The 27,036-nt window shown below is 38.1% G+C and overlaps 1 protein-coding gene across 1 annotated transcript in view; it reads left to right on the forward strand.

Annotated features, from left to right (window-relative positions):
* The window catches only part of cntn3a.2 (contactin 3a, tandem duplicate 2), a gene marked incomplete at its 3' end in the record, with an annotated part of 79,151 nt that overhangs the window by 47,328 nt on the left and 4,787 nt on the right, over positions 1-27,036 (forward strand). Inside the window, exons 9-22 of the mRNA XM_081386350.1 lie at positions 3,782-3,918; positions 4,082-4,211; positions 7,585-7,735; positions 9,092-9,219; positions 13,663-13,832; positions 16,961-17,078; positions 19,219-19,377; positions 19,746-19,895; positions 21,926-21,996; positions 22,306-22,540; positions 24,299-24,408; positions 24,810-24,996; positions 25,968-26,080; positions 26,447-26,612. Coding sequence (XP_081242476.1) covers positions 3,782-3,918; positions 4,082-4,211; positions 7,585-7,735; positions 9,092-9,219; positions 13,663-13,832; positions 16,961-17,078; positions 19,219-19,377; positions 19,746-19,895; positions 21,926-21,996; positions 22,306-22,540; positions 24,299-24,408; positions 24,810-24,996; positions 25,968-26,080; positions 26,447-26,612 — 2,025 coding nt within the window. The remainder of the gene's footprint in view (positions 1-3,781; positions 3,919-4,081; positions 4,212-7,584; positions 7,736-9,091; positions 9,220-13,662; positions 13,833-16,960; positions 17,079-19,218; positions 19,378-19,745; positions 19,896-21,925; positions 21,997-22,305; positions 22,541-24,298; positions 24,409-24,809; positions 24,997-25,967; positions 26,081-26,446; positions 26,613-27,036) is intronic.

Consider the following 27,036-nt stretch of genomic DNA (forward strand, 5'->3'; position numbering starts at 1 on the left):
AATGAGTTGCTAAGAATATATTGTAAATACAGACTGAAAATATATTGCAATAAATATACAGCATACAGTAGTGTGTCTATGGTGATGTTGCACTACACACGGTTTGGTTGTTTTATCCATTGTACTAATCCAATTTATTGTTACCTAGTACTGTTACACATTGGCTGGATATTAGTAGGAGTTACAGAACCTGTTGTCTCTGCCATATTGTTTCTTCTGTCGTTAAAATTAATTCTTGCTAAAAATTTAAAACACTTAATGTTTATTATTGTTGTCACAACCATTCAAATTCTTGCCAGCGTTTACTATGAGGAACCCTGCCAGTTCAGTCACTTCACAATTGCATTGAATTTCTTTCTGATTACTTTCTGCCCTGTCTGGACTTTCTTATATTTTCCATAACCGCACGGTAAGGATCAAAATAAACTGAGCTCACGTAATGGATTTGGCAGGGTAATGTTGCGTTGTGCCAAGACTCAGCAGTGCTAAATGCTATAATTTGAGACACTTTTGTTGATTCAGAAAGGTGTCGAATGGCAAGAGTTACCGTTTAATAGAGCCAAATCAGATGGATGGATGGATGGATGGATGGATGGATGGATGGATGGATGGATGGATGGATGAATGGATGAGATAGATAGATAGATAGATAGATAGATAGATAGATAGATAGATAGATAGATAGATAGATAGATAGATAGATAGATAGATAGATAGATAGATAGATAGATAGATAGATAGATAGATAGATAGATAGATAGATAGATAGATAGATAGATAGATAGATTGCAAACATGCATGAATAACTCATTATCTCACCTCTGGTGTGTTATTCATTATCATTATATTTTAGTTAATAACGGTACTCGTTATTATCAATTCAGACGCTGCAATTAGGTCAGCTCTAATTATCAAGCCATTTTACTCTGCAATTTATTCATTATTTTGCCTTAGTTTTATAAGATCAAGCTTAATTTCCAAATCTAACACCAAAATCTGTTTCAATGATATATCGGTTCAACATGGACAAATTATAGGTCTGTCTGGATCTCAGGCACTCATGGACCCATTTTTGGAGATGAGAAATGAAAGGATTATTAGGCTCTAGAAACAAGCATATGAGAATTATTACCTCCATTGGGCCTGCCATTTTCCATCGACACAACAAGAAGAACAGGCCTCTTCCTAATGATGTGGAGATCACCAGATACACGCAGAATTAGTGTGCAGTGGCTGGCGATTGAATAGCAAGATGAAAACAGCAAATAATTCCCGTGATAATTGATAGCAGAACGGCTATTCGATATCTTGGGAACTTTTCACATGTGGTGGGTTATTGATTCAAATAAAATGGATATATATTCAAAGATGGAAAAACCTATTAGTGAAATACAATACAAACAAAACTCAAGCCCAAGCATAGGTCTATTGCACTGGACAGATGGGATTTCAAAGGTGTTATTTTCATTCACATCTGTGTACACACCATTTCTAAGTTCAGCTTCCAGATGAAATGTTATCGTAAATGCGAGTTCAAGGTTTATATAAGACTTATTGAGAAGGTTAGAGGGGCAGGTGCAACTCCGACCTCCTACTGAAAAGACCTGGCCTCCACGAACGACACAAAACATGAAAGCTTTTCTTCCCTGTGCTTTCAGAGTGCAAGCGTCCTTGTATAATGCAGACTCTTTGAAAAAGGCCAACGCTCGGAAAAAAAGGAATTGGTAACAGTTGCAGGGTTAACTCGTGCGTTTCATAGATGCTTTGGTTTAATTACTTCTTGAAAACCAGAGCTGATCAGTTTTCCTGATGAGACAATCACTACGCGACTTCGATCGATCAATTAAGTGCTTAGTTGCCACAAAACCTGCAAGCGTTGTTAGCAGGAATAGTGATTGATGATTAATCTATAGGCACGCTTACATGGGCCTTGTGTGATTGGTGGGAATCTACTACGCAGAACATGAGGAGAGTGTCACATTATAGAACCGTGTGATGGTTCAATCATGAACTCAGACAGAACTGGCGGCGTGAATGGAAACCGGTCACCTTTTCCATTGGCAGGAAGACCGATAGATCAAGTAATTATTGACATGTTGTGCTTTCAGTTAATCAGATAAAAGAGTGCCCATGCCTCAGTAAGGCTAAACTCTGAAATCATTGTATATTTAGGTAGTTGCTGGATCAAAACAGCACAACCCTAAGTCTCTTATATGATGATAGTATTGTCTCTATATATATAAATAAGAAAACTTGAGCAATTTAAACAGTGCTTGCCTTAACAATTGTTTTTATTAAAGGGGGGGTGAAATGCTCATTTTCACTCAATCTCATGTTAATCTTGAGTACCTATAGAGTAGTATTGCATCCTTCATATCTCCAAAAAGTCTTTAGTTTTATTATATTTATAAAAGAAAGATAGGCTGTACCGAGTCTTTCCGGAAAAAAACGAGCGGCTGGAGACGGGCCGTGTGGGCGGAGCTAAAGCTGTGCTAACGCGCCGAGCTAACAACACACAGAGACATTTGTTCAACAGTTTTACTCACCGCCTGCGGTTCCAACCACGACCGCGAACCTTTATCATTGCGACTGCTCGATCCTTAAGCATTAGACGATCTGCAAATCCGTCGATCTGGGCTTTGTTTGTAAAACGATCATCGTCGAAATGCAGGGAACAAACAGTCTTGCACAACCTCCGTTGATGCTCAGGAAAAACAAACTCCATCCACTCTTCCCTTAACGCTGGGTTCTTTGGGAATCTGTGCAGGGTTGTCTTGCCCTGGCAACCAAAAACCCACTTCTTTGGTGACATTGACTTCCCAAAAGCCGAGCAGAGCGCTTTGATGTCGTACTGCTTTCGCTCTCTTGCTCTGGTGTATGAGTGCGCGCGCGCCCGCGCTAACTAAGAAGTGCCCTTAGGACTCGTATAAGGAAATTCCGCTACATCTGACGTCACACATGCCCATACTCGAAAAAAACTTTCCGAAACTTGTGACAAACCAGAAGGACAATTTTTGGCACAGAAATACTCCTTCAAACGTACAATTTAATTTGTGAAACTTTGTCCATGTTTAGCATGGGAATCCAACTCTTTAACAGTGTAAAAAACTCAGTATGCATGAAATAGCATTTCACCCCCCTTTAAGCTTGGCAGATATATTTTAAAGATAGACAAAGCAGAATGTTTTTTTTTTTTATTACTAGTATGTTTTCTTCAGACGTCAACTAGAATTACTGTCGAATTTTTTTAATTTAATTAACCTATCAGTTAAGACTGTTGAGTTCATACATTACAGTTTAAAAGTTGGGTGTCATTAAGGTTTTTTTTCTTTTTACTTTATTCAGCAAGAATGCATTATATTGATGAAAGAGACAGTAAAGAGATGTATAATGTTACAAATATTTCAAGTAAATGCTAAAGTTCAATGGTCTTTTGAACTTTCTATTTGTCAGAGAATCCTGAAAGAAAATGTATCAGTTTCAGCTGTTTTCAACATTGATAATAATAAAAAAAAGTTTCTTGAGCATCAAATCAGCATATTAGACCGATTTCTGAAGGATCATGTGACGCTGAAGACTGGAGTAATGATGCTGAAAATTCAGCTTTACCATCATATGAATAAAATACATTTAAATTTGTGATCATATTTCACAATATTACTCTATTTTGATCAGATAATTGTTGCCTTGGTGAGCAGAAGAGACTTTAATAAAAAAAAAAAGTGTTTATATATAGTATAAATATGCAATAAAATGTACCTTTTTTTCTTTTCTTTTTCAGCAAAACCTCAGTGGGTTCAGACGATGCGAGACAACGCTTTGTCAATTGATGAGAGATTGTTTTGGGAGTGTAAGGCCAATGGCAAGCCCAAGCCTTCATACAGCTGGCTGAAGAATGGAGAACTGCTGGCAGGCGAGGTAAAACTCAAGCAGCGCAAGGAGCAATAGTGTTGTAGTCGTAAAAAGATCTGGGTTGACAGTGCAATGATCCAGTTTTATTGATCATATAATGGCTAAACTACTTCAGTTGAATGCACGGCTATTTTTAAATGCTTTTCATTGCTGCACTTCTGTGTCACAGGACAGGATACAGATAGAGAACGGAGCCCTGACAATCAGCTCTGTAAACCTCTCAGACGCTGGCATGTATCAGTGTGTCGCCGAGAACAAACACGGAATCATTTATTTTGGTGCCGAGCTGGTGGTGTTAGGTAAGAGAGCCTCCTGTACTTCCTCATTTCCAATTATCTTGCGCCTTTGTTCACTTTGCCGCTCCATCCCAGCAAACACAAAACGTTTTTACATTTCAAAACATTGCTTTTTGGTTGCAGTTGGTGAACGTTGCAGTACAACGTTTAAAATCGTTCTAGAAACCACAACTAAAATCAAATCATTTATATATATAAAATAATTATATAAGTTTGTTGTTATTTATTTTTATCATGACTGCTGTTCATTTCCCCTTAAATACATTTTTTTCAAGACAATGTATATGCCATACATTTCTCATTTGCAAAAAAATAAAGACTTCAGAAGCAACTTTCTTTTACCTTGCAACAAATTAAATCAGCCCCTAAAAAAAATTATAAAAACTATTTCTAAATTTTATTTACGTGTTGGTTACCCATTTAAGACTAGAGTAGATAGAACAAATTAAAATGTGGCAGATATGCTGCTATAAAGATTGTGTTATTTTAATATCTAGACAAGGCAGTTGGTGAAATATGAAAAAAATTCAAAGGTGGAAAAATATTAACAAGATTAAAATTGTATTTTATTTTATCATGACTGTTACTCCTTTCCCTTATCATGACTGTTATTCACATTTTCATCGCATTGTGGGGAAAATGAAACAACACTTTTGTGTTACTGTGCTGAGGAAACATGTGTCCGAACGCAACGCTGAACATGCAGAGTTGAAGGAACAACGCTGAAATGAAGTTTGAATTCCCCACTGTAATGCGATCTCATGCGTAATACAGCGCAGTGATTGAGTTAAAAGAGTTCCTTTTCATGAATAAATGCAGAGAACCAGATGGCGTTGAATCGTGCCTCTCCAGCCCCGGCAGCCAATCACACACTCCGGATGCACACTTCTACCTCAGATGTGTCAACCAGGAAGAGCGAAAAGCGCAAAAATAACCAATTTCCACATACTGATCAAATTTATGAGTGCCTTTAGTGTTTTTAGTTATGTGCAGCCTGTACATATCAGTTCAAAAAATGTTTCATGGCCCTTTAAGATTAGCTTAGATGGAGCAAAATAAGACTAGAGTTTAACAAAAGAAATGTTTCTACAATGTACTTGAGTTTTGTTTTTTATTGTGAGCAGACTTTCAATCAGAACTTTTTTTATGTAGCTCTGAGTCCCTGGTTCAATTGGCACTACAAAGAAGTGACTAGAGTAGTTTGCAAAAAAAAAAAAAAAAAAAAAAAACAGAAAGAAAAAAAAAGTTCAAACTGCAATACGGTTCATTAGAAATACTGTATAAGAACACAGGAGCTGCTCTGAGGTCTTTACAGGCAAATAAACTCTTGAAATGGACTCGCACACCAAGGAGCTGCCCTCTTTTCAACGTTTCCCATAAGAGCATTGATTTAGCAGCATTTAGAGTGGAGTGGCGTGGCACTGTGACTTTTTAGTAATGTTAATCCACTATTGATTGGCTGGTGGGAGATGAGGAATCTGTGGCCGCTCTGTTGACAACATGACAAAGCCACGACTGAGGGGTTCACTAGTGGAAAAACATTCAAGTAGACAGTGACAAAGACCAGAGAAAGATCTTTGTCATCAGCTCATATACAGACACTGGGAGAGAGAGAGATGGTGGAAAGTGGCTAGAGGTCAGTAAGGACACCTCTGCTTTCTGACTGCAGCCAATTCCTTCACTGGCCTTCTCTAATGATATTTGTGGAGGTGCCAGCAACCCTCCACGGGCTAATTAGGTAATAGAGATGCTATTTAACAATGCTTTAGGGCACAGCGTGTTCGCTATGACAGCGCATGAGCGGCTTCCCATTCACAGCATTGGATAAACGCTGCTTCTCGGCAGAGGAGATACATTAGACCCAATTAGTGCTGGTCTCTTAGTGTTACGTCATCGCTTTCGGAAAATGACTATAAGGGCTACTTTAAAAGCTGGATAACTCATATCAACACTGGTGTCAGCTGTCTGTGAAATATCAGCATGGATTGATGGCATCCCTTGTTTAAATGGGTTTTATAACAAACCAATCCATTTTGAAAGTGATAGTACACTCAGAAATGAAGGGTGCATTCACTCCTGTCTTGTTTGGTTCGATTGAATCGAACTCAAGTTCGTTTCCCCCCTTGGTGCGGATCTTTTGGGCAGGTGTAAATACAGCAATCGCACTCGGGTGCGGACCAAACAACCGTACCGAAACCCAGCTGAAGAGGTGGTCTCGGTCCGGTTCCAAACCAACTCTGGTACGGTTGGAATTTCTGTCCAATGAATGGATGGCCTTAGCACACGTGTGGTTTTGTTTACAAATTTTGGTTCACTTGCAAAAAGGGCAGCGTGAAAGCGAACCACAACAAACTAAAAAAAAATACATTTTATTTGGGCCGGACCAAAGCAAGTGGACTTTCCTGGTGTGAATACACCCTAAGACAAAGAAAAGCTTTTAAAAGTTATTTTTCATACAAGGAAATATTATTATTATTTATTACATTTAACACTTTGGGGTCAGTAGATTTGTTTTTAATGTTTTTGAAGGAAGTTCACCGAGGCTGCATTTATACAGTAAAAAAAAAAAAACGGTAAAATTGCAAAATATTATTACAGTTTAAAATATCTGTTTTCTATTTGAATATATTTAAAAATGTAATTTATTTCTGTGATGGCAAAGCTGCATTTTCATTCTAATATGCTGATTTGGTGCTCAAGTAACATTTTTTTATTATCAATGTTAAAAATGTATATATGTTAAAAATAAATATTGATGATTGTTAAACAGCTAATAACATTATCTGCTTAAGAATTATTTGGGACAGCATTTATTTGAAATAGAAATCTTTTGTAACTATCTTTCACTTTTGATCAATTTAAAGCCCAGATTACATATGTATTATACACAATAATTATATACCATTTCATAAAACACATTAATGCGAAATAAAGTGCATGGTTTATCCTAAGAAAAGGTCAAATAATGGGAAATATTGTATCCCAAAAGTAAGATTTAAAAAAAATTTGGGACTATTCCAATAAAGAATTGTCGACTGCATCTTGCAAAACCTAGCGCTCAGAAGCACAGCATGATGGGAGACTGCACCGTGCAAATTGCATTCATCCCTAATTTCCTTACCTGATTTGCATAATTCCTACTGAATCGCTAAAACAACACAGAGAGCGAGCAAGCGAAGTCCCTCCAGAATTTCCAATTAACTGTTTCTTTAAGAGAAAATGCTAAGGTGGTCTTAGATCAGCAGAGCACACACATACTCACACACACACACAGACACAACACTGATTTCGGCCCTGCTGTCCATTAACAGTTATGTGCGCAGGACATCCGTGCCTGAGGCGGCAGTTTGACTCTTTGCCCTGTGTTTTTCCACAGCCTCGCCCCCAGACTTTTCCAGAAGCCCCCTCAGAGCTCTGCTTAAAGCCAAGACGGGCAGCACAGTCACCATGGAGTGCAGACCGCAGGCCTTTCCCACAGCAGCCAGCCTGTGGAGGAAAGGCAATGAACCGCTGCAGAGCACTGAGAGGTACGGATGCAATCTTTCTCTCCCTTTTCTTGTCCTTAATTCCTCCATATCCCTTCCTCCTAACCATCTATTCATACAAGGCTTCACCCCAGGAGCCCTGCTATGTTCACACTTTCTGTGCACAGGCTGCAACTTAACAGTTATCAAAAGGAAGCTGCATTGCCAATTGTGGTAGCTCACTGACCATAACACTCATGAATTATGAAGCAGGTCATTAGGCCTGGCCGGCAGGAGGTCGCTCGTCATTTTGGGTTGAGTCTGTCAAGGGTGAAATGATTCCTGGTAGGAGGCCACTTGAGGAAGCACAGCGGATCGCAAGCTTGGCTCTTTTTATAATGAAGTTGGATTAAATAGTATGGGGCGAATCCTGTCAAGGGTGGAGAAATGTTGTGGGAAAACAATAGATTTGCATTAAGCCACAGTAGTTTGTTTTGAGAGCGTTTGGTAAGACATCCGCAGTCCAATTTAACTGTAAGCGCATTGCCAGGGAAAAACTTCCCATCAAACATCAAAGAAAAAACTGTATCACAGTTTCCACAAAAATATTAAGCCGCACAACTGCTTTCAACATTGATAATAATAAGAAATGTCTCTTGAGCAGCATAATCATCATATTAGAATGATTTCTGAAGGATCATGTGACACTGAAGACTGGAGTAATGAGCTCAGCTTTAACATCACAGGAATAAATTAAATTTTAAAATGATTAAAATTGAAAACAGTGTATATTTAATCAGATAAATGCAGCCTTGAAGAGCATAAGAGACTTGTGCATCAGGCGAAGCTCTAGATATACTGCACATCCCCCAAAAAGTATACCTTGAAATCATTGAAAATATTTAAATGTAAATATTAATGTCTAGATATAAACTACAGTTGTTATATGCAGTTCACAGATGGCAGTTACAGGTAAATAGCAAGCACTTCAAATGATAGGCACTTAACGTGCACATGAGGAAAATAAGGTTTGTATTTTTTAAGATTAAGAGAATGTTCAAACTGTAGAAATGGTCATGAAGGGTCGGAAAGAAATCTGATTCAAATAATGGGGTGGTAGATTGAGCGACGCAGCCCGCTGTTATAGCTTGTCGGCTTTACGTTTGAATGACTGTTTCGTGTGAGCGCACTTTCTTCAGCTTCATCGGCTCTCGGGCAGCTGCACGCACAGAGACATGGAGAGTGTCCGATGTACTGTACAAAGATTTATGTGCCAATCAAAAGAAACACATTATGTTCTTTTTAACACATTTCTACTGTTCCCGAAAGATAAAACACATTTGTACTCGGGAATGTAGCTCCATTATGAGTTAACCAAGTTTCAATTTGATTTGAGAGGATTGTGGTTCTCTCCTTTAGGATAACTTTTCTCCCTGATGGAACGCTTAGAATTACAAATGTGACCAAGATGGACGGGGGAAACTATGCATGCTTGGCTAGAAACCAGTTTGGTGCGGCCAGCACTACGGGAAGACTGCTGGTCACAGGTAAGGATTACTGTAACCGTATTACGGTTCGGGCTTTATCCTAGCTTTTCCTGCAGATACAAGTCATTTTAAAGTGTCATTCAACTGTGGGAATGTTATGTGGGAAGTGGTGATTTGTCTGCAAACTCTGGGGGCTTCAGGCAACTGTTCTTGGTACGGCTGGACAATTAATCAAAATCATGACAGTTTCTTAAAGGCATAGTTCCCCCAGGAAGGAAAATTCAGTCATCATAGACTCACCCTCTTGTTGTTGCAAATGTTTCTTTCCTCTGTGGAGCACAAAAGAAGATGTTTGAGGTATGTCTTTATGTTCATACACTGAATAGTCAATGGGGTCCAACAGTTCCAAAAAGGAAATAAATGTAGCGTAAATGTACATCATACAACTGTAGTCTTCTGAATTTATAAACTAGCTGCGTCTGAATACACATATGTATAGTAGGTACTACATTTGTTTTGACACTTGCTTCACAAACGTTAAAAACGTACATTCTATATAGTATAAATGTGCATAGAATGCAATTCAGACCAGACGTACTACATCCGCCATGTTGACAGCAATATTATTGATCTGACTGTACTGACGCTGTTTATGAGAACTGAACTAAGCTGGACGATGACATCATTTTTTGCAGAACTGCTTTATAGATGAAATGAAATAATTTAATAACTGATGATCTTTACAATGGAACTGAATCAACACTGAACTGACTTCAGCTGTTATCACTGTAAAGCTGCTTTGAAACAACCTGTATTGTATAAAGCGCTATATAAATAAAGTTGACTTGACTTGAATGTCTTGTGACCTCCATCTGTTGCGTCGCTTCACTGACATTCACACCTCCTCTCATGCCCTCATGGGATAGTAAAGTGTCCAGTGAATACACACTTCAGAAGGTCGTCCAGGTACTTTTTCCCTGCTATTTTGAGTACTGTGAATTCAGACATACTATTTGGCTTACATAATATTTTTCGCCTACCATATAGTTCATATTCAGGCATATTCAGGTGCAGGGAATCGTTTAGTATGATGAACAGAGTGAAATTTAAGTTGTTAATTCCTTCCAAATCAAGTTTTTGTGTGAAGACTTCAACATGTTCAGTCATGTGACATGCAGGTTTCATGTTATTGAAGTGACGTCATTTTTTATTTTGACTCTGTATACATGAATTGATCAATGATTTACTTGAAAACTTGGTCACACTTTAATTTAGGATCCAATTCTCACTATTAACTACGACTTCTGCCTCAAACTCCTAATTGCTGCATATTAATAGTAAGAAAGGTAGTTAAAGCTGCAGTCCGTAGTTTTTCCTTCATCTGTTTGAAATCTGTAATTGCAGTTATTCGCGGAATTATCAACTTTGCGTGGGTTTATCTTTATCTTCAGTTGTCACTGGTGATTGTCATTTGAACCTTTCTGGATCTGCCAGCAAATTGATAAGTTTAATTATATCAAGTGCTGTGAGAAAAGTCTATAAATCTCCACCTCCAACATCCTCGCACGCAATATAGCCTACTAGCCGAGACACCTTCTTTATGTGTATTATGTGTTTTGACTCAAAGACATGCTCGAATTTCCCGTGGAAGTCTACCAGTACCACTGGAATTAAAAACATTATTACAAGCTTACCGTTTTGAATCGAGCTAACACAAGTCAATAGTTTTGAACACTGGCTGGTAATGTACTTGCTCAAACATGTATTTTGGACAATTTTTAACTCAAAAAAGTTATGGACTGCAGCTTTAAGTTTAGGTATTGGGTAGGATTAAGGGATGTATGGTCATGTAGAATAAGGCATTAATATGTGTTTTATGAGTACTAATAAACAGCCAATATACTAGTAATATGCATGCTAATAAGCAACTTAATAGAGGGTATGCGCGTGACGTCACCATCGGTCGGAGTGACTGGTTATGCCCACTTAGTGGCAAAATGTCTGAGCGGGAGCATTTGTTTTTACCGTGAATGCCGCGAAAAACACATCAAAAATGGGAAAGAGCTTTGCAATTGACTGTACATCTACATTTGACAAGAAATCTGAGGTATATTTTTACAGACTGCCGAAAGCTACAGAACAGAGAAGCAAATGGATCGATGCAATTCACAGAAACAACTGGACTCCAGGCAGCGAAAAGTGGATTTGCAGTTATCATTTTGTGTCAACAATTTTGGGGTAAAATGATACCCTATATATTGTATTGTTATATGTTGTATTGACAACTCATCAATTAAATATTCTGCATAATTTGACGTTTTTTATATAAACACTGACCAAAAAAACTATACAAGTTTTAAGGCTGGATGATATGATGATATAAATAATTAAAACAAGTCATCACCCAGATTTAGACATATATTGTATTTATATAAAGCGTTCACAGGCAAATTAGCTTTATGTTTTCCCCGGTGTCGAAATCAGGCACATATAAATGTAGGAAACAGGATTCCTAACAATGCATTACCTCTAGTGAGAATTGGACCCTAAAGGAAAGTAAAAGCAAAACTTTAAACCACTACAGTTGTATGAATTACTTTTACACTAACTTTGTGTCATTTTTGGAGCTTGAAACTGTTGGACCCGATTAACTTGCATTGTATGAACAAAAACATTTGACAGAATAAAGAAAATCATACAAGTTTGGGACAACATGAGGGTAAATAAGTGATTTTTTTTGGTGAACTATCCTATCCTATCCTAACTTGGCAGTTACGCCAGAACAACAGATAGATTGAAAGAGTAAATACAAAGGTGATCTGCACAGAAGGACTTCTGTTTCATGTAGTTTGTTCTGTTTGATATAATGCATTCTGACAGAAAAGTTGTTTGATTGCTTTCTGGGGCTTACATGCTCCTCTAGTATAACGCCATGGGTTAAGCGGTTCAGCTTTCCAACTGGCAGGGTTTTTTTTTTCTTTTCTCAGCTCAACTCAACTGGGATAGGAAACAGTGGTTTTTTGTGTGTTGTTATAATTACCCATTTTCACGCTCTGCTTATGGCATTGCAATTACCCTGGATTACACTAATGGACTGTGTGAGGGTGTAGGTTATAGGTTGAGCGTGTACAATTTAGAGAGAAAAATATAGAACGCTGCTGTTGCACTCTTGGTTTTACTGAGATTACTACAGTACATCACAGTATTTTACAGCTAACTCCGCCCCAGCAGATTTGAATATGAATCTGAAAGGAAGCAATTGGGCAAATGTAAATACATTGATGTAGTTAAAGGGGTTATATCAATTAAATAGAAATAGATTTTTCCATGATTGTTTGAAATAAGAGTTCATCACACTATTTAAATGTTTTAATTTACAGAACAGAAAAATTCACTCCCCACATTTTTTTTGGCATGTTTCTGGTCTTTTTTTATCCAATCAGATGCTCTCTACTATGAGAATGCCCCTTCCCTTGTTGTCACCTAAAACTGATTAGCAAGTTGTTGACATAACTAACCCCCCTTTTTTTTTTTAAGGACAATCTCTTCTATATGTTCCACCAAAAAAAAAACTAAAAAACAATACTTGCTATGGAAGCTTGTTTCTGACTAAAAGGTGATTGCGACTTTTTATCTCGCAATTCTGTCTTTTTATCTCAGAATTGTGTGATTTAAAGTCGCAATTGCGAGTTATAAAGTCAGAATTGCGTGATATAAAGTCAGAATTGCGAGGAATAAACTGTTTATATGTTTACACCTCGCAATTCTGACTTTATAACACGCAATTGGGAGATATAAAGTCAGAATTGTGAGATATAAATTCACAATTGCGTGTTATAAAGTCAGAATTGCGAGGTGTAAACTGGCAATTGTGAGATAAAAAGTCGTAATTATCTTTTAAAATGTTTTATTTTGTGGCGGAAACAAGCTTCCATACAAATCGATTCTACAATCATATAACAGTAATTCTGTTTTATTTTAATGTTTTCTATTTTTTTTATAAATAAAAGAGTGTTTAGTTATCTTTTAGCTTCTGCCGTGAGAGTGAGAGTCTTTTCCCTAAAATAATAGATAAAGCTTTATCATCCTACCAAGTGGGTGGAAGTAAAAATCCCATTCATTTTCTCCATAGAGAAATGTTTTTTTAGCAATATTGTATAAACCTTTCAAGACAGACCTACTTTGAGCTCCACGGTTGTTAATGTGCTTCTATAGAAGTCCATTGCAATGCTTCATCATGGGATTAGTAGATCATTCATTAATACAAACGCTGCCTCTTACCACGGTATCTTTGTTGTGATTGGTTGGTTTGGTTCCAGGCTCAGAACTCTTGTACAATTTCAGGTTTTACAACAATGTTTTCCTTATGAGATCAGGTTGAAAAAATTGCCTATTTCATTTTGTGGTTAAGCAAGAGAATTTATGTATTTATTATTCATTTAATATTGATTGAATCAACCTTATGACTGGCCATTGAGTAAAGCTGAGTGTGATTTTGAGCAGATCCCACACAAATCACCCAGGGTCCAGTGGACATGGAGATCATCGTCGGGGAGAGCATTGTACTGCCCTGCCAGATCTCCTGTGACCCTGCTCTGGAAGTTTCATTCTCCTGGGCCTTCAATGGGCAGCTCCTCAATAAACTAGACCAGCATTATGAGCATGTGGGAGGGGTAAGTCATATTTTATTAGATATCTTCACTGTCCATATTCTGTTCTGTCTACTGTTGTGTCATAAAACTGGAGAAAGATTTTCCACATATATCAAGCATTTCAACCTCACCAAACAGTCTCTTAAAGGTGCACTCAGTCAGTTTTTTGGTTTATGTTGCTGTTTTTATTTATGGCAGTTGTCCTGAAATAATTTTAATTCAAAGTCAGCATGAAATGGAAGTTGTGATAGACTTTTCTTCCCTCTCGTGACATATATCAAAGTGAAACGGCTTCTCAAACAAGAAAAAATGTAGGGTGGGACTTTGTCTATTGGAATTGATTGGATGGTTGTGCTTTGCTATTGGTCGATCTCATGTGAGTGACAGGTTGTCCCGCCCTTGTGCCAGTAAACACGTCATCAGAGAAGGGGTCACTGCAAGAGGGAGGGGAAGTTAATTTGATCAAAGTTTACAAGGGCACATGAATAAAAAAATCTATTATGTGCCTGGATAAATCATTTATAATGAATACTGCAATATTCTAGCCTGACAAGCCAGACCTACATTCAAGATGTTAGGTCTGGCAACTCACCATTGGCACGGCTCAATCCGAGGGGCGGGATAAGCGGTTGTCTCTCAAAATCCCTCTGCACGCAATAGGATAGCGCTACAACCAATCAGAGCAACAAAGAAGTCTAGTTGGTATATTAAACTTTTGCCGTATCCAGTTGGCAAAACACATCTTCCTTTTTTAAAAATGACTTAAGTGCCGTTCTTTGCTCTTTTCTCAAAGAAAAGCTTAACTCCAAGTCCTCCAGAGTCGCGGCCAAAGCCGATTCGAAAGACCGATGTTCGCCAGCAGCAGCCGCCATTCTTTGTTTTCAAGTAGCAGGGAACCGTCGCAACTCTGTCGTCATTATGTTAAGCCCGCCCCGCCTACTCTATACGCGATGTGATTGGCCTGACCTGAGTTTGGTTTTTCCAGCTCGAAAGTCAATGGAGAGTTGCTAGACCACACTGGCGGCAAAATAAATTTTGCTGCCGCTAGGGTGCGTCTAGATTTCTAGGCAAGCAATATTCCATAAAAACAAGAATTGTCAATTTTGCTTTCATGGTGACTTTAATTTAATTTAGTTGGAAAAAAAGAACTTTAGTTTGGATACTCAAATGACTGGAGTCTGATTCATACTCAACTCACATTATTTTACATACATCAAAAGCACTATAAATTTCTTTGTGTAAAACCTTTCTAAAGAGATAAAAATACTGAGTGCACCTTAAATGTCATGGTACTGTATACTAACTCTTACAACAAATTAATTTATTAGACTTTTTATACTCAGCAAATGTCAGATTCTAAGCAGATGAATCCCAGTAGTTTACTCTGCAATGCTTCCATTGTGCCATGAGCCAGACCTACTGTTAAAATGTGGAAGACTTCAGGAATCAATTTATCACTTTCTTTTCGAGTTTTTAGCTGTTGCTTCCACTGCAACCCACTATGTTGACTTTGAGCTTCTTTTCCCTCCTCTTCACTGAATAAAAATCAATCCATCAAAGTTATGCCTTCAAGGATCTCAAGTGTAATATTCTCATAAGGCTTTTGAATGGTCAGATCTCAGATTGCTTTTCTCTGGGATGTAATGACGTCTTTCTGGAAATAGTAATGACTGAGAGAATGCCCTAATGAGGACTGACTGGTCAATATTGGATGTGCATGACTCAACTGAGCCATCCTTAAACAGATTTATTAATCAAAGCCATCAAAAAGATGATTTCTTTCTCAAATAAGGTTGCATAGTTCAAGGATCTAAATTAGTTTGTTTTCTCTATTTTGGAAGCAATGGTAAAATAAAATTATTTCTGACTTTTATACAATTATGATTATTTCAAAATGTGGGGGTTTTCGACATTTGGACACACGCATACTGTAGGAAACGCACTCATCTTCATTTAAGCCGGTGATTCTTCTCGATAATTGTATTCCGGTTCTTATGAATTCTCCGATGCCACCCGTCTTGTAGGATTATCAGCATGAAGTTCACAGCTTGGATGAACTCATTTCCATAATGAAACGAAATTTGTAGCCTAATGTCCTTACTGCTGAAATTGCAGATTTACCTCTTCTTTGCCGACCACAATCTCACCCTTAGATAAGAGCACACATCTTATCTCATGTAATTTAACTGATTTGAAATCCAAGCGCCTTTTATTAAATTAGTGAAGTTGTCCGTGCCGAAGACTTCACAGACAATGTCAACATCCGAGCGAATCAGCGTCTATGAATAGCAATAAAGAATCCATTCTATTAAAAAATTAAGATTTTTGACAGATTGGGAAATAAAGTAGGAATTAACCCTTAAATGCATGAGTGTTTCGCCAATCATTATTCCATGTTTGGTGAATCGTTTTTTAACGACCCAGTAATTAAGGTGCTCATTTTGATTATAACTAGTAGTAGTAGTAGTAGTAGGAGTAGGTATACTTTATTGCCTTGAAAGGAAATTTGTTGTGGACTAAATGTTGCTGCATGGACATATAAAAGACAGCATAACTATGATGTTTGAGAATTCTGATGCTCTTTTTACTTGATATTTACATGTATCATCATGATTATATGTGGACATATCATTATTACTTTACCTGTACTTCATCTATTCCCTTGATTGAGTACTTTTAAAGTTCACCTCCACTCTTATGAACAACTTTCATCTTTATTAGATTAACAAAGGCATTTAATTGTCGTGTGTGGATTTAGTATTCATCACTTGCACAGTTTCGTATCACAGGGTTTCGGCACACTGAATCCAATCACACTACCTCTTAAATGTGATTAAGTTCTAATTAGCCAATTAGCGAGTGAGTTTGGTAGCTGGGTTCAGCGCGGTGCCGAAGGAGCCTAAGGGTTGGCCAGAGGGAATGTTTATCCATGACGGACATTTCAAATGTAGCAGCGAACAGCCCTTGCCAAAAGTCATCCATTAGCTGTGGAGTTGGGCCACAATTTCATTCCCAAACCCAGCAGGGTGTCTACACTTACTGAATCACTTGCTGGGGAATATAGCAAACAACTCACACATCTTCCTGTCGCTTTAAAGTCTCTGCTGATAGAGTGGATAGTAATGCGTATGTGTGTTGTTTATCTCTAGAGTACATCTGGAGATTTGATGATACGGAATATACAGCTGAAACACGCCGGAAAGTACGTCTGCGTGGTCGACACGGATGTCGAGAGTTTATCGGCTGCGGCTATTTTAATCGTGAAAGGTAAGAGAACGGTTGGGAATTGGAAGGAAAATCTGATAGAAAGACAAAAATGCTGTCCTTGCTTTGCCATGGAAATGTATCTGTCTGTTGAATTGATCCGTTATTACATGTTCCATTAGATGTAATTAGAGGAACATATCAAAGCTGTTGATCAAAGGTCACAAATGAGTTTCAGCCGGATCAATAACTTTCAATTGAAATTAGATTGGCATGCCAACTTTTACTGCCAGAGCCTATAATAATGCTTTATAACAGCATCGCAGGCTGTAAAAGTAACAATCGCTGCAAGCACAAAACGCAAGTAAAAACTGGCTGTAGCTTGCATATAAAACCAGTTGGTTTAACTACAGGGCCTCACTTAAAATGATTTCAATTATGACAAAACAAGTATTATATCAGCTAAAACAACTAAAAATCAAGATATATCCTATTTTAAAGGGGGGGTGAAATGCTATTTTTACACTGTTAAAGAGTTGGATTCCCATGCTAAACATGGACAAAGTTTCAAAAATTAAATTGTACGTTTGAAGGATTATTTCTGTGCCAAAAATACTCCTTCCCGTTTGTCACAAGTTTCGGAAAGTTTTTTTCGAGTATGGGCCTGTGTGACGTCAGATGGGGCGGAATTTCCTTATACGGGTCCTAAGGGCACTTCTCCGGAAGGGCACGCGCGCACCCGTAGACCAGAGCGAGAGAGCGAAAGCAGTATGCCCATCAAAGCGCTGTGCTCGGCTTTAGGGAAGTCAATGTCACCAAAGAAGTGGGTTTTTGGTTGCCAGGGCAAGACAACCCTGCACAGATTCCCAAAGACCCGGCGTTAAGGGACCAGTGGATGGAGTTTGTTTTTCCAGAGCATCAACGGAGTTGTGCAAGTGTTCTTGTTTGTTCCCTGCATTTCGACGATGATCGTTTTATAAACAAGGCCCAGTTCGGCGCCGGATTTGCAGATCGTCTAATGCTTAAGGATGGAGCAGTCCCAGCGATAAAGGTTCACGGTCGTGCGTTGGAACCGCAGGCGGTGAGTAAAACTGCTTCAAATGTCTGTGTTGTTAGCTATCGGCGCGTAAGCACAGCTTTAGCTCCGCCCACACGGCACGCCTCCAGCCGCTCCTTTTTTTTCCGGAAAGACTCGGTACAGCCTATCTTTCTTTTATAAATATAATAAAACTGAAGACTTTTTGGAGATATGAAGGATGCAATACTACTCTATAGGTACTCAAGATTAACATGAGATTGACTGAAACTGAGTGTTTCACCCCCCCTTTAATTAACCAATTTTACCTATTATTATTGTACCTACTTTTATTTGACCTACTATTTTACCTATCCTATGAAACATATCCTATTTTAATCAACAACTGTTTTTTTTTTCTTTACCAAATTATAAACGTGTGATTTCTAGATATGGAAAAGTCATTTAAATTCATATAATCATAAAACTCAATTGGGAATATAAAAGCACTGGATATACATTTTTCTAGTTATGACGAGCTCTAAAATACTAGAATAAAATAAAACGAAATTGTGAGTATTCTTTAAAATCACTAACCCTAATCTTGACTTTATCGAGTAAATCATGAGGCTGCCTTGCCAATATTGTTATGGAAAATGGAGGGCCTTGGTGCCAAAAGGTTGAGATTCACAGAAGAAAAATGAATGTATGTTTGACGGGGCTTTTTAAGTGAGAAACAAAGACTGTCTGATCTCGTAAGTGATGCTACGAGTGACCCGCGCTGACAAAACCACGAAAGATTATGCTTCACTTCTTTATATTTTCCCCCAAACGTGTGCGAATGTGACAAAGCAAGACAGTTCTCGGCATATTTTAATTGGAAGAACCAATTAAAGATGTGCAGAGAGAAATGCCTGCTTGCAGACGTGCTATAGCTGTTAAGAAAACAGCTCCGAACGCTCAAGCCTCTGAAAAGCTTCACTGTGATTCTCCAAGAGATCTAGTGTTCCCACAAAAGCGACAGCTTAAAATGTAATAACACCTTTTAGAGACTGGTCTTATATCACAGAGCTTTAGTGAGGCGATAAGAGGAGAGCTTCCTGGCAGGGGGGTGAGTAAGGTTAGATGTCAGTGAAGGTAACTTCATTTCTAATTGCTAATTCACTGCTAATTGTCTGATTGAATCAGGTCCCCCAGGAGCTCCAGATGGTGTAACAGTGGAGGAGATCACGGACAGCACGGCTCAGCTTTCTTGGAGACCCGGCCAGGATAATGGCAGCCCCATCACAAGCTATATCATCCAGGCCAAGACAGCTTTCACAGTGGGCTGGCAAGCGGTGAACACGGGTAACAATACAGGATTAGCTAAAGCTAGTCAAGCAGAGCATCAATTCAGCGAGTGGCTGAAATTACCATAGCACATCTCGTATGCTTTTTAGAAAGAAGCTTATGCTCGCTTTGAGTACATATAAGGGCCTCTAAGTATTAACGCAAAACGACTTAATCTGCTCTCTTGCCCTGCTGCTCGAATTCCAATTCATTGGAACAACATCCCACCCGGAAAGAGACATGGAACAGAACATGTTTTTTATGTTTCGTGACATTTCTGGCTTACTGTAAACATTGGCTCAAAATTAGGCTGCTGTTGTTGACTTTTCGGCGCTGTGTAATCCAGGTCTTTATGGTTAAACCGAGGCTTTTCTGTTTGCTCTCAGTCCCGGAGGTGATTGATGGCAACACCTTGACGGCAACGGTGGTGGATCTGAACGCATGGGTGGAGTATGAGTTCAGAGTGCTGGCCAGAAACAGCGTTGGCGTGGGGGAACCGAGTCCCGCATCTCTTAAAACAAGAACTGAAGATGCAGGTGAATCACCAACAGTGTGCATTTATACTAGTGCTGGGCATCCAAAATAAAAGTTTGTGTTTACATAATATATGTGTGTACTGTGTATAATTATTTTGGATATATAAAAACACACATATGCATGTATATATTTAAGAAATATTTGCATATATTTTTCCATCATTTATATTATATATAAACATAAATATTTTATATATAAATAACACATTTTTCTTAAATATATACATGTATATGTGTGTATTTATTATACAAAATGATTATATACAGTACACACACGTATATTATGTAAACATGTGTTATGCAAACTTTTATTTTGGATGTGATTAATTGCGATTAATCGTTGCCCAGCACTAATTTATACAATATTTATTTATATTGATGTCCACTTTAGACACTCTACTAACTATAAGTAGCTTAGCAACTACATATAAGCTAACCTTCATTAAAGTATTAGTAGACTGTAGTACACTGTTAGGTCATGGTTAGGGGTTTGGGTTTGTAGAATAAGTTGACATGTAGTTGCAAATTTACTTATAGTCAGTCAGTAGAATGTCTGTTGGGGAACCAACAAAATAATGTGTTAGCCGATAGTAAACAGACTGTCAACTGATTCTTTAATGACTAATAGTTATGTACTTGCAAAGTTACTTATAGTCAGTAGAATGTCTGTTGGGGAAACAACACAATAAAGAGTTAGCAGATATTAACCAGATAGTCTAGAGTTAGCTGACATGTAGTTGCAAAGTTACTTGTAGTTAGACGAATGTCTGAAGTGGACTCTAAATAAAGTGTTACCTTTTTTTTATTAAAGTCATATCAGAAAATAACCTTTAAATTGTGTTTTCGTCATGCCGTTCATGTCATTCATTAATTTTAGGCAAAATACTTACAACTTTTCTACTGAAATAAGATTGTAATGAGTGCACTATAATTGTAATACAGTGTTGTAAATTCTTTATGGATTAGTTATTTGTTGTCTGTATTAGTTCATTGTTACAGAAAGGGTGTATTCACAACATGACATAGACATTCTGACTAGCATGTAACTGCATTCAAATCATTATGGCTGATACAGTTAGTTACATTACTTTTAGTTTGGGGTTGATAACATTGTTTAATATTTATAAAAGAAGTTTCTTTTGCTCAGAAATGTGGCAAAAATTACAGTAAAATAGTAATATTGTGAAATATGTTTACCCTATTGCAAATATTTAAAATAACTGTTTTCTAAATTGTAGAAATCACTGTAATGTGATGATTTGATGCTCAAGATGACTTATTATTTGCAATGTTGAAAGCGGTTGTGTTGCTTAATATTTTGTGGAAATCATGATTATCAGGATACTTTGATTAAAACTTTGATCAAAACAACTTTTGTTAACTCACTTTTTTGTTAGTAAATTTGTTGACCCGATAAACCAGAAGCAAACTAGAAGCAAAATCATCATGAAACCAAAATTGACAATTCTCAGACATAACTGACAGAATCACTCTGAGTATTCTTGATTTGATATAATGCCACTAAGGTGACAAGCTTTGGCAAGTCCAGTGATAAATTTCATCCTCAAAATGTATAAATTCCACATCAGATTAGTCAGCCAATCAGAACAGAGCTTGCCAGATTGAGAAAGCGCAATCCAGTTTCGTGTGAAGCATGTATCAGATGGTCAGTGAGCGACTGTAGGCGGCCTGTGGGTGTGCCGTCTGATGTTGAATCCACCAATGTTTAAGTGCCCGTATTCTTCAAATGACCATTCCTCAAGTGCCTCTTTGTATAGAATGAATTCTTCGAGCATTTTTGTTGAGAGACTCTTGGCAAATGGTGAAATTCACCAGAAACAAAGCCCGTTAACTCAGACACATCCCACAGAATCTTTTAAAAGCAGTTGCTAAGGGACCGGAGTTTTGTTTCTTTTGATACTTGATAATGAGGCTTTGAGTAAAATGAAACAAAGAAACAATGAGGAAGGCTGCACTGAATCTGCTGTTCTGAAAACATGACGTTTTTTTCTTTATTTCCCTGTACGCAGTTCCTGACACGGCCCCCACCGATGTCGGAGGTGGGGGTGGCTCCAAGTCAGAGTTGGTAATAACATGGGAGGTAAGTCATCTGTCTATATTATCACTCCCTCTGTGCGAGGTAATAGTTTTGGCTAATTAAATGGAATTGAATGGAGGTGTTTATTACCTCAGTCAAAGCCAAGCCTGTTTTCCATCTGGGCCCTTTACTCCCGTAATGGCATTCAATTCAGATTTGGTTGTACATTAAAAAGCGGTTCATTTGCGCTCTCGAGAGGTTGCATCACTTTGCAGAAACTGTGTGGGATTTGGAAAGGCACTGGGTGTGAACCTGAGGCCGAATCTGGTCTGTATGTTTTAATATCACTATAGTTTTTTGTTTCCCTCCCAGCCTGTGCCTGAAGACCTACAAAACGGAGATGGCTTCGGCTACATCATCGCTTTGCGGCCGCTGGGAGAGGTCAACTGGACACACGCCGTCACCTCCGTACCGGCTCAGTCCCGTTACGTGTACCGGAACGAGAGCATCCTGCCCTTTTCTCCATTTAGCGTCAAAGTGGGTGCCTACAACACCAAAGGCCAGGGACCGTTCAGCCCCGTTACCATTGTGTTCTCAGCTGAGAATGGTGAGACTTTCAGTTGCACAAATGCTTAACTTTTCAGTCATTTCCAGTGTTTTCAATGGATTTTTCTCTTTGCTGTGTTTCTGTATTTTTCTGTCTTTTGTAAGGTGCATAAAACTTTCAAAAGAGGCTGGAATTGATTATTTCACCACCAGCACTATTATTATTAGCAGTGCTGAAAGAACATGGCATTTTGTAACAAATGGTCAAGGAAAAGAGAGATAGGCTAAAGATAATGGTGTATAATTTTATTGGTTTCTCCAACACGATTGGTGGCAATTTTCTGTTCTTTTAGCAATAATTTATCATTTCTTAACAGGAAGTGTATTTGGTATTTTGCAAAAGGTCCAAATGTGCAATTTTCCTTTTTCCAGTAACTACAAAGTAGAGCATGTGCATACTGTTGTGTTGTAAATGTCAGGTGGTTTTAGAGTATCTTGCTCAGCAATTGAAGCACCAGTGCTGGAATCTTTCAGCTGGTTAGGATCTGTTTGAGATGAGCTTTTACAGCGTGGGATGTCGGGAAGACAGCGGTGTGTCAGGAAGCTACAGCATTAATTGAATTCCTGTTCGGATACTATTCCTTTGTGTCACTCAACCATCCTGTTAAAATAAAGACCGGTAATTTACCGTTTTAGAGACAAAAGATGTTTGCATCAGGCATTTACAAATGATTTTCATAAGCCTCCAATTTGTGCTTCTGTTTTCATCTTGTCTTGTCTCTTCTCTCCTCCTCTTTTAGTCTCTTCTCATCCCTTCTCTTCTAGTCTTGTTGTTTTGGCTTCTTCTCATCTCCTCTAATCTCTTCCCTTCTCTTGATCTCATCTTTTCTCATCTTGTATTCTCGGGTTTCATCTCATCTCTTTCAGTTTTGTCTTGTTTACATCTCTCATCCTGTTCTCTTCTCATCTCTGTTCTTTCAGTCTTGTCTCATTTTGGTCTTCTTTTCTCAGCTCGTCTCGTTGATCCCGTCTTGTCTTGTTTCATCTTCTCTTTCAGTTCTGTTTCGGCTTCACTCCTTGAATCCTAGTTGTTCTCTTTTCGTCTCCTCTATTCTCTTCCCTTCTCTCGATCTTGTCTTCTCTTGTTTCTTCTTTGCTCTTTTTATTTCCTCTCTTCTCTGTCAGTTTTGTCTCATATCCATCTCTCTTCGTTCTGTCTCATTTCATCTAGTCTCTTCTCTTTCAGTCTTGTCTCATTTTCTCTTCTCATCTATTTTAGTCTCATCTCGGCTTCTCTCCCATTTCCATCGTAGTTCTTCTCACCTCCTTTAGTCTCTTCACTTCTCTTGAGCTCATTTTGTCTTCTCTCATTTTATCTCATCTCTTTTCTTTCAGTGTTGTCTCATTATGGACTGCTCTCCTCATCACATCTCGCTTCATCTTTTTTTTTCAGTCTTATATATAGTTTTCGCTTCTCTTTTTTTCTCTTCTGTCCTCTTCTCTTTTTCTCTTTCTCATTTTGATCTTCTCACCACGTAGTCTTATCCATACTTACCTCTACTCTCCTGTCTCCTGTCTCATCTCTTTCAATGTTGTTTTCTCTTCTCTTCCAATCTTGTTTTCTCTTCTCTTTTCTTCTCTTCTCTTCTCTCGATTTATCACATATCTTGTCTTAGTTTTTGTCTTGTTTACATCTCTCTTCATTGCATCCTCTACTCTTTTATTTTACTCTCTTCTCTTTCTGTCTTGTTTCATCTTCTCATTTCTCCTCCTCTTCTCTCCTGTCTTTATGTATTCATCTTTTTCTCTTTCTTCACAGAGCCCAGTGGCGTTCCAGACGGCGTGTGGGCCAGAAGCATTTCTGCCACTGAAATTGAAGTGAACTGGCACATTCTCAGTACTTCCCCAGAAAGAGTGTTGGGCTATGAGGTGCGTCCCTTCTTCTAAATGGAAATGACTCTCTGTCCGGTTTTGAAATGCACCGTGGGTTCTGTCAGAGCCTGTCATCTCCCACGCTGCACCTCAAAGTTCCCCTGTACCCATGGAAACGCTCCATTTGGAAATAAGAATAGGGCACCCTCTTCTTACCGTATGCATGGGGGGCCCTCTCTGCAGCATGGGCGAAATGGCTTTTCTTCATCTTTTTAAGGGCAGAGAACACATTACACATTCCTCTCTGAAACTCTTCATTCATGTCACCCCAAACCCAATGTGTGAAGGAAAGAATACTCCTGTATAATGATTCTCATGCACTGAACATAATGGCACCGTAGCATTATAGTCTTTAGATCCCACAGTCTGTGCTTTCTCTCCGTCGCTCTTGAAATCAGGTGGTGTACTGGGAGGATGATACAAAACCAGAGACCATGGGCAAAGTCAGAGTGTCTGCCAATCAGAACAAGGTCAACATCAGTAGTCTGAGAGGATACACTCAGTATTTCCTGACAGTGAGCGCTTTCAACACGGCGGGCACTGGCCCTCTTTCTCCTACTATCAATGTGACCACCAAGAAGTCCCGTGAGTATACGCTTGTTCAATTAACCGTTCATTTAGGCCTCTTCTGCAGATTTATAAAAATCATTAATGTGGCATTTTCTACAATTGTAGAAGTATTGTAAATGTAGAACTGTCAATTTTATTTTTTAAACAAGATAAAGAAATCTGTACGGGTTTAAAAAATAATTGAGTGAAGTCTCAATCTCACTAAGGCTGCATTTATTTCATCAAAAATACAATAAATATAGATTCAAATGTAATTGATCAAAGCTGAATTTTCAGCATCATTACTCCAGTCTTTAGTGTCACATGATCCTTCAGAAATCATTCTAATATGCTGATTTGCTGCTCAAGAATCAATCGTTTTGCTGCCTAATATTTTTGTGGAAACTGTGATGTATTTTTTCAGGATTAAGTGATGAATAGAAAGCTCAAAAGAACAGCATTTATTTGAAATAGACATTTTTTGTTACATTATAAATGTCTTTCTCACTTTTGAAAAATGTAATGATTGCTCGCTGAATAAAAGTATTTATTTCTTTCAAAACATTCTTACTGATCCCAAAATTTTGAACGGTAGTCTATATATTTAAAGGATTAATGGTTATAACATTCTGTCATCATTCACTTGCCATGTTCACTCAAACCTTTGATAGACATTTAAATAAATGTTCAGGAAAGCAAAAGTACCTTTAAAGTAGTCCTTAACTTGTGTGCTATATATTCATATGACCTCCAAAGATCATATGACCTCCAAATCATATGGACAACATGGAGTATGGAAGGTTTTTTGGTGTGTGTGGAAAAAAGCAGTGTTATAAACGTTTCAGAGGTTTGGAATGACAGAATTGCCGTTTTTAGTTTTTATCTTAATTTTATCTGTGTAAGTATAATACATAATGAACAAACAGACAGCCAGGCGCCTCTCTTTCTCTCCTTCTCAGTGATGTTGTCACACGTGCACAGTAACTAATGGCTGTGTTTCCCCTCAGCACCCGGGCAGCCACCTTTGAACGTGGAGTGGAACCTGATTGGCTCGAAGCTCACTGTTCATTGGGAACCTGTCATTTCTCTGGAGATGGAGTCAGATGTTACTGGGTATCAGGTAAGTGCTTCCCAGCAATGTAAACCTCAAAGCCAAACTGCGAGGCATTATTTTCACATAATCCTATTAGCTTGTTCTATTCCAGTGAGCATTCAGGATACAACTATATTAAAGTGCTTCTATTATTTCTCTTGTTGGACCATTACCCACCTTTGTGGTAACGGAAATTAAAAATAAAACTAATTTCTAACGCAGATCTACAGCATATATGCTGTACAGTATAGCGAAAACACCAGGTGTGCTAATAAACACTGCGGTTCCCCACAGTGTATTGATAATTTGATTGTACTTTCTTTATCGACTAAAATAGCTTGTGCTGAATAAATCTAAGAGGTTGTTAGCACCTCTCTCATTTGGTCTCTCCAGGTGACTTACAGGAGGAACCGGCATAAAGAAATGAACTCAATAACAACAAATCTGACCTCAGTGGAGCTCACCCTACCTGCAGATGACGATTACATCATTCAGATACGAGCGCTGAGCGACGGCGGGGAAGGCATGCCAACCGAACCCATCAACATACATAAACTTAGTAAGATCACGCTATTTTTCTATAATCTCATCAATTCGATACATTTGAGGATGGTGGTTTTCTGAAATGAGGGGTCATTTTAATTAATTTATTTATTTTATTGCTTTATTTTATTTTTTTGTAGTCCTATGAACACTACTGGTTTTTTTTTCAAAGAAATTCATTATTTTATTCACTAAGGATGCATTTATAATGTATCAAAAGTGACAGTTAAAGGGATAGTTCACCCAAAAAGGAAAATTCTGTCATCATTTACTCTCCCTCAAGTTGTTCCAAACCTGTATGACTTTCTTTCTTCTGCTGAACACAAAAGAAGATATTTTGAAGAAAGTCGGTAACCAAACGACTGATGGACCCCATTGACTTCCATAGTAGGAAAAAAATACTATGGATGTCAATGGGGACCAGCAAATGTTTAATTACC

The sequence above is a fragment of the Scardinius erythrophthalmus genome (genome assembly GCF_964197995.2).
Source record: "Scardinius erythrophthalmus genome assembly, chromosome: 15".
In the NCBI taxonomy this organism is placed as follows: domain Eukaryota; kingdom Metazoa; phylum Chordata; class Actinopteri; order Cypriniformes; family Leuciscidae; genus Scardinius; species Scardinius erythrophthalmus.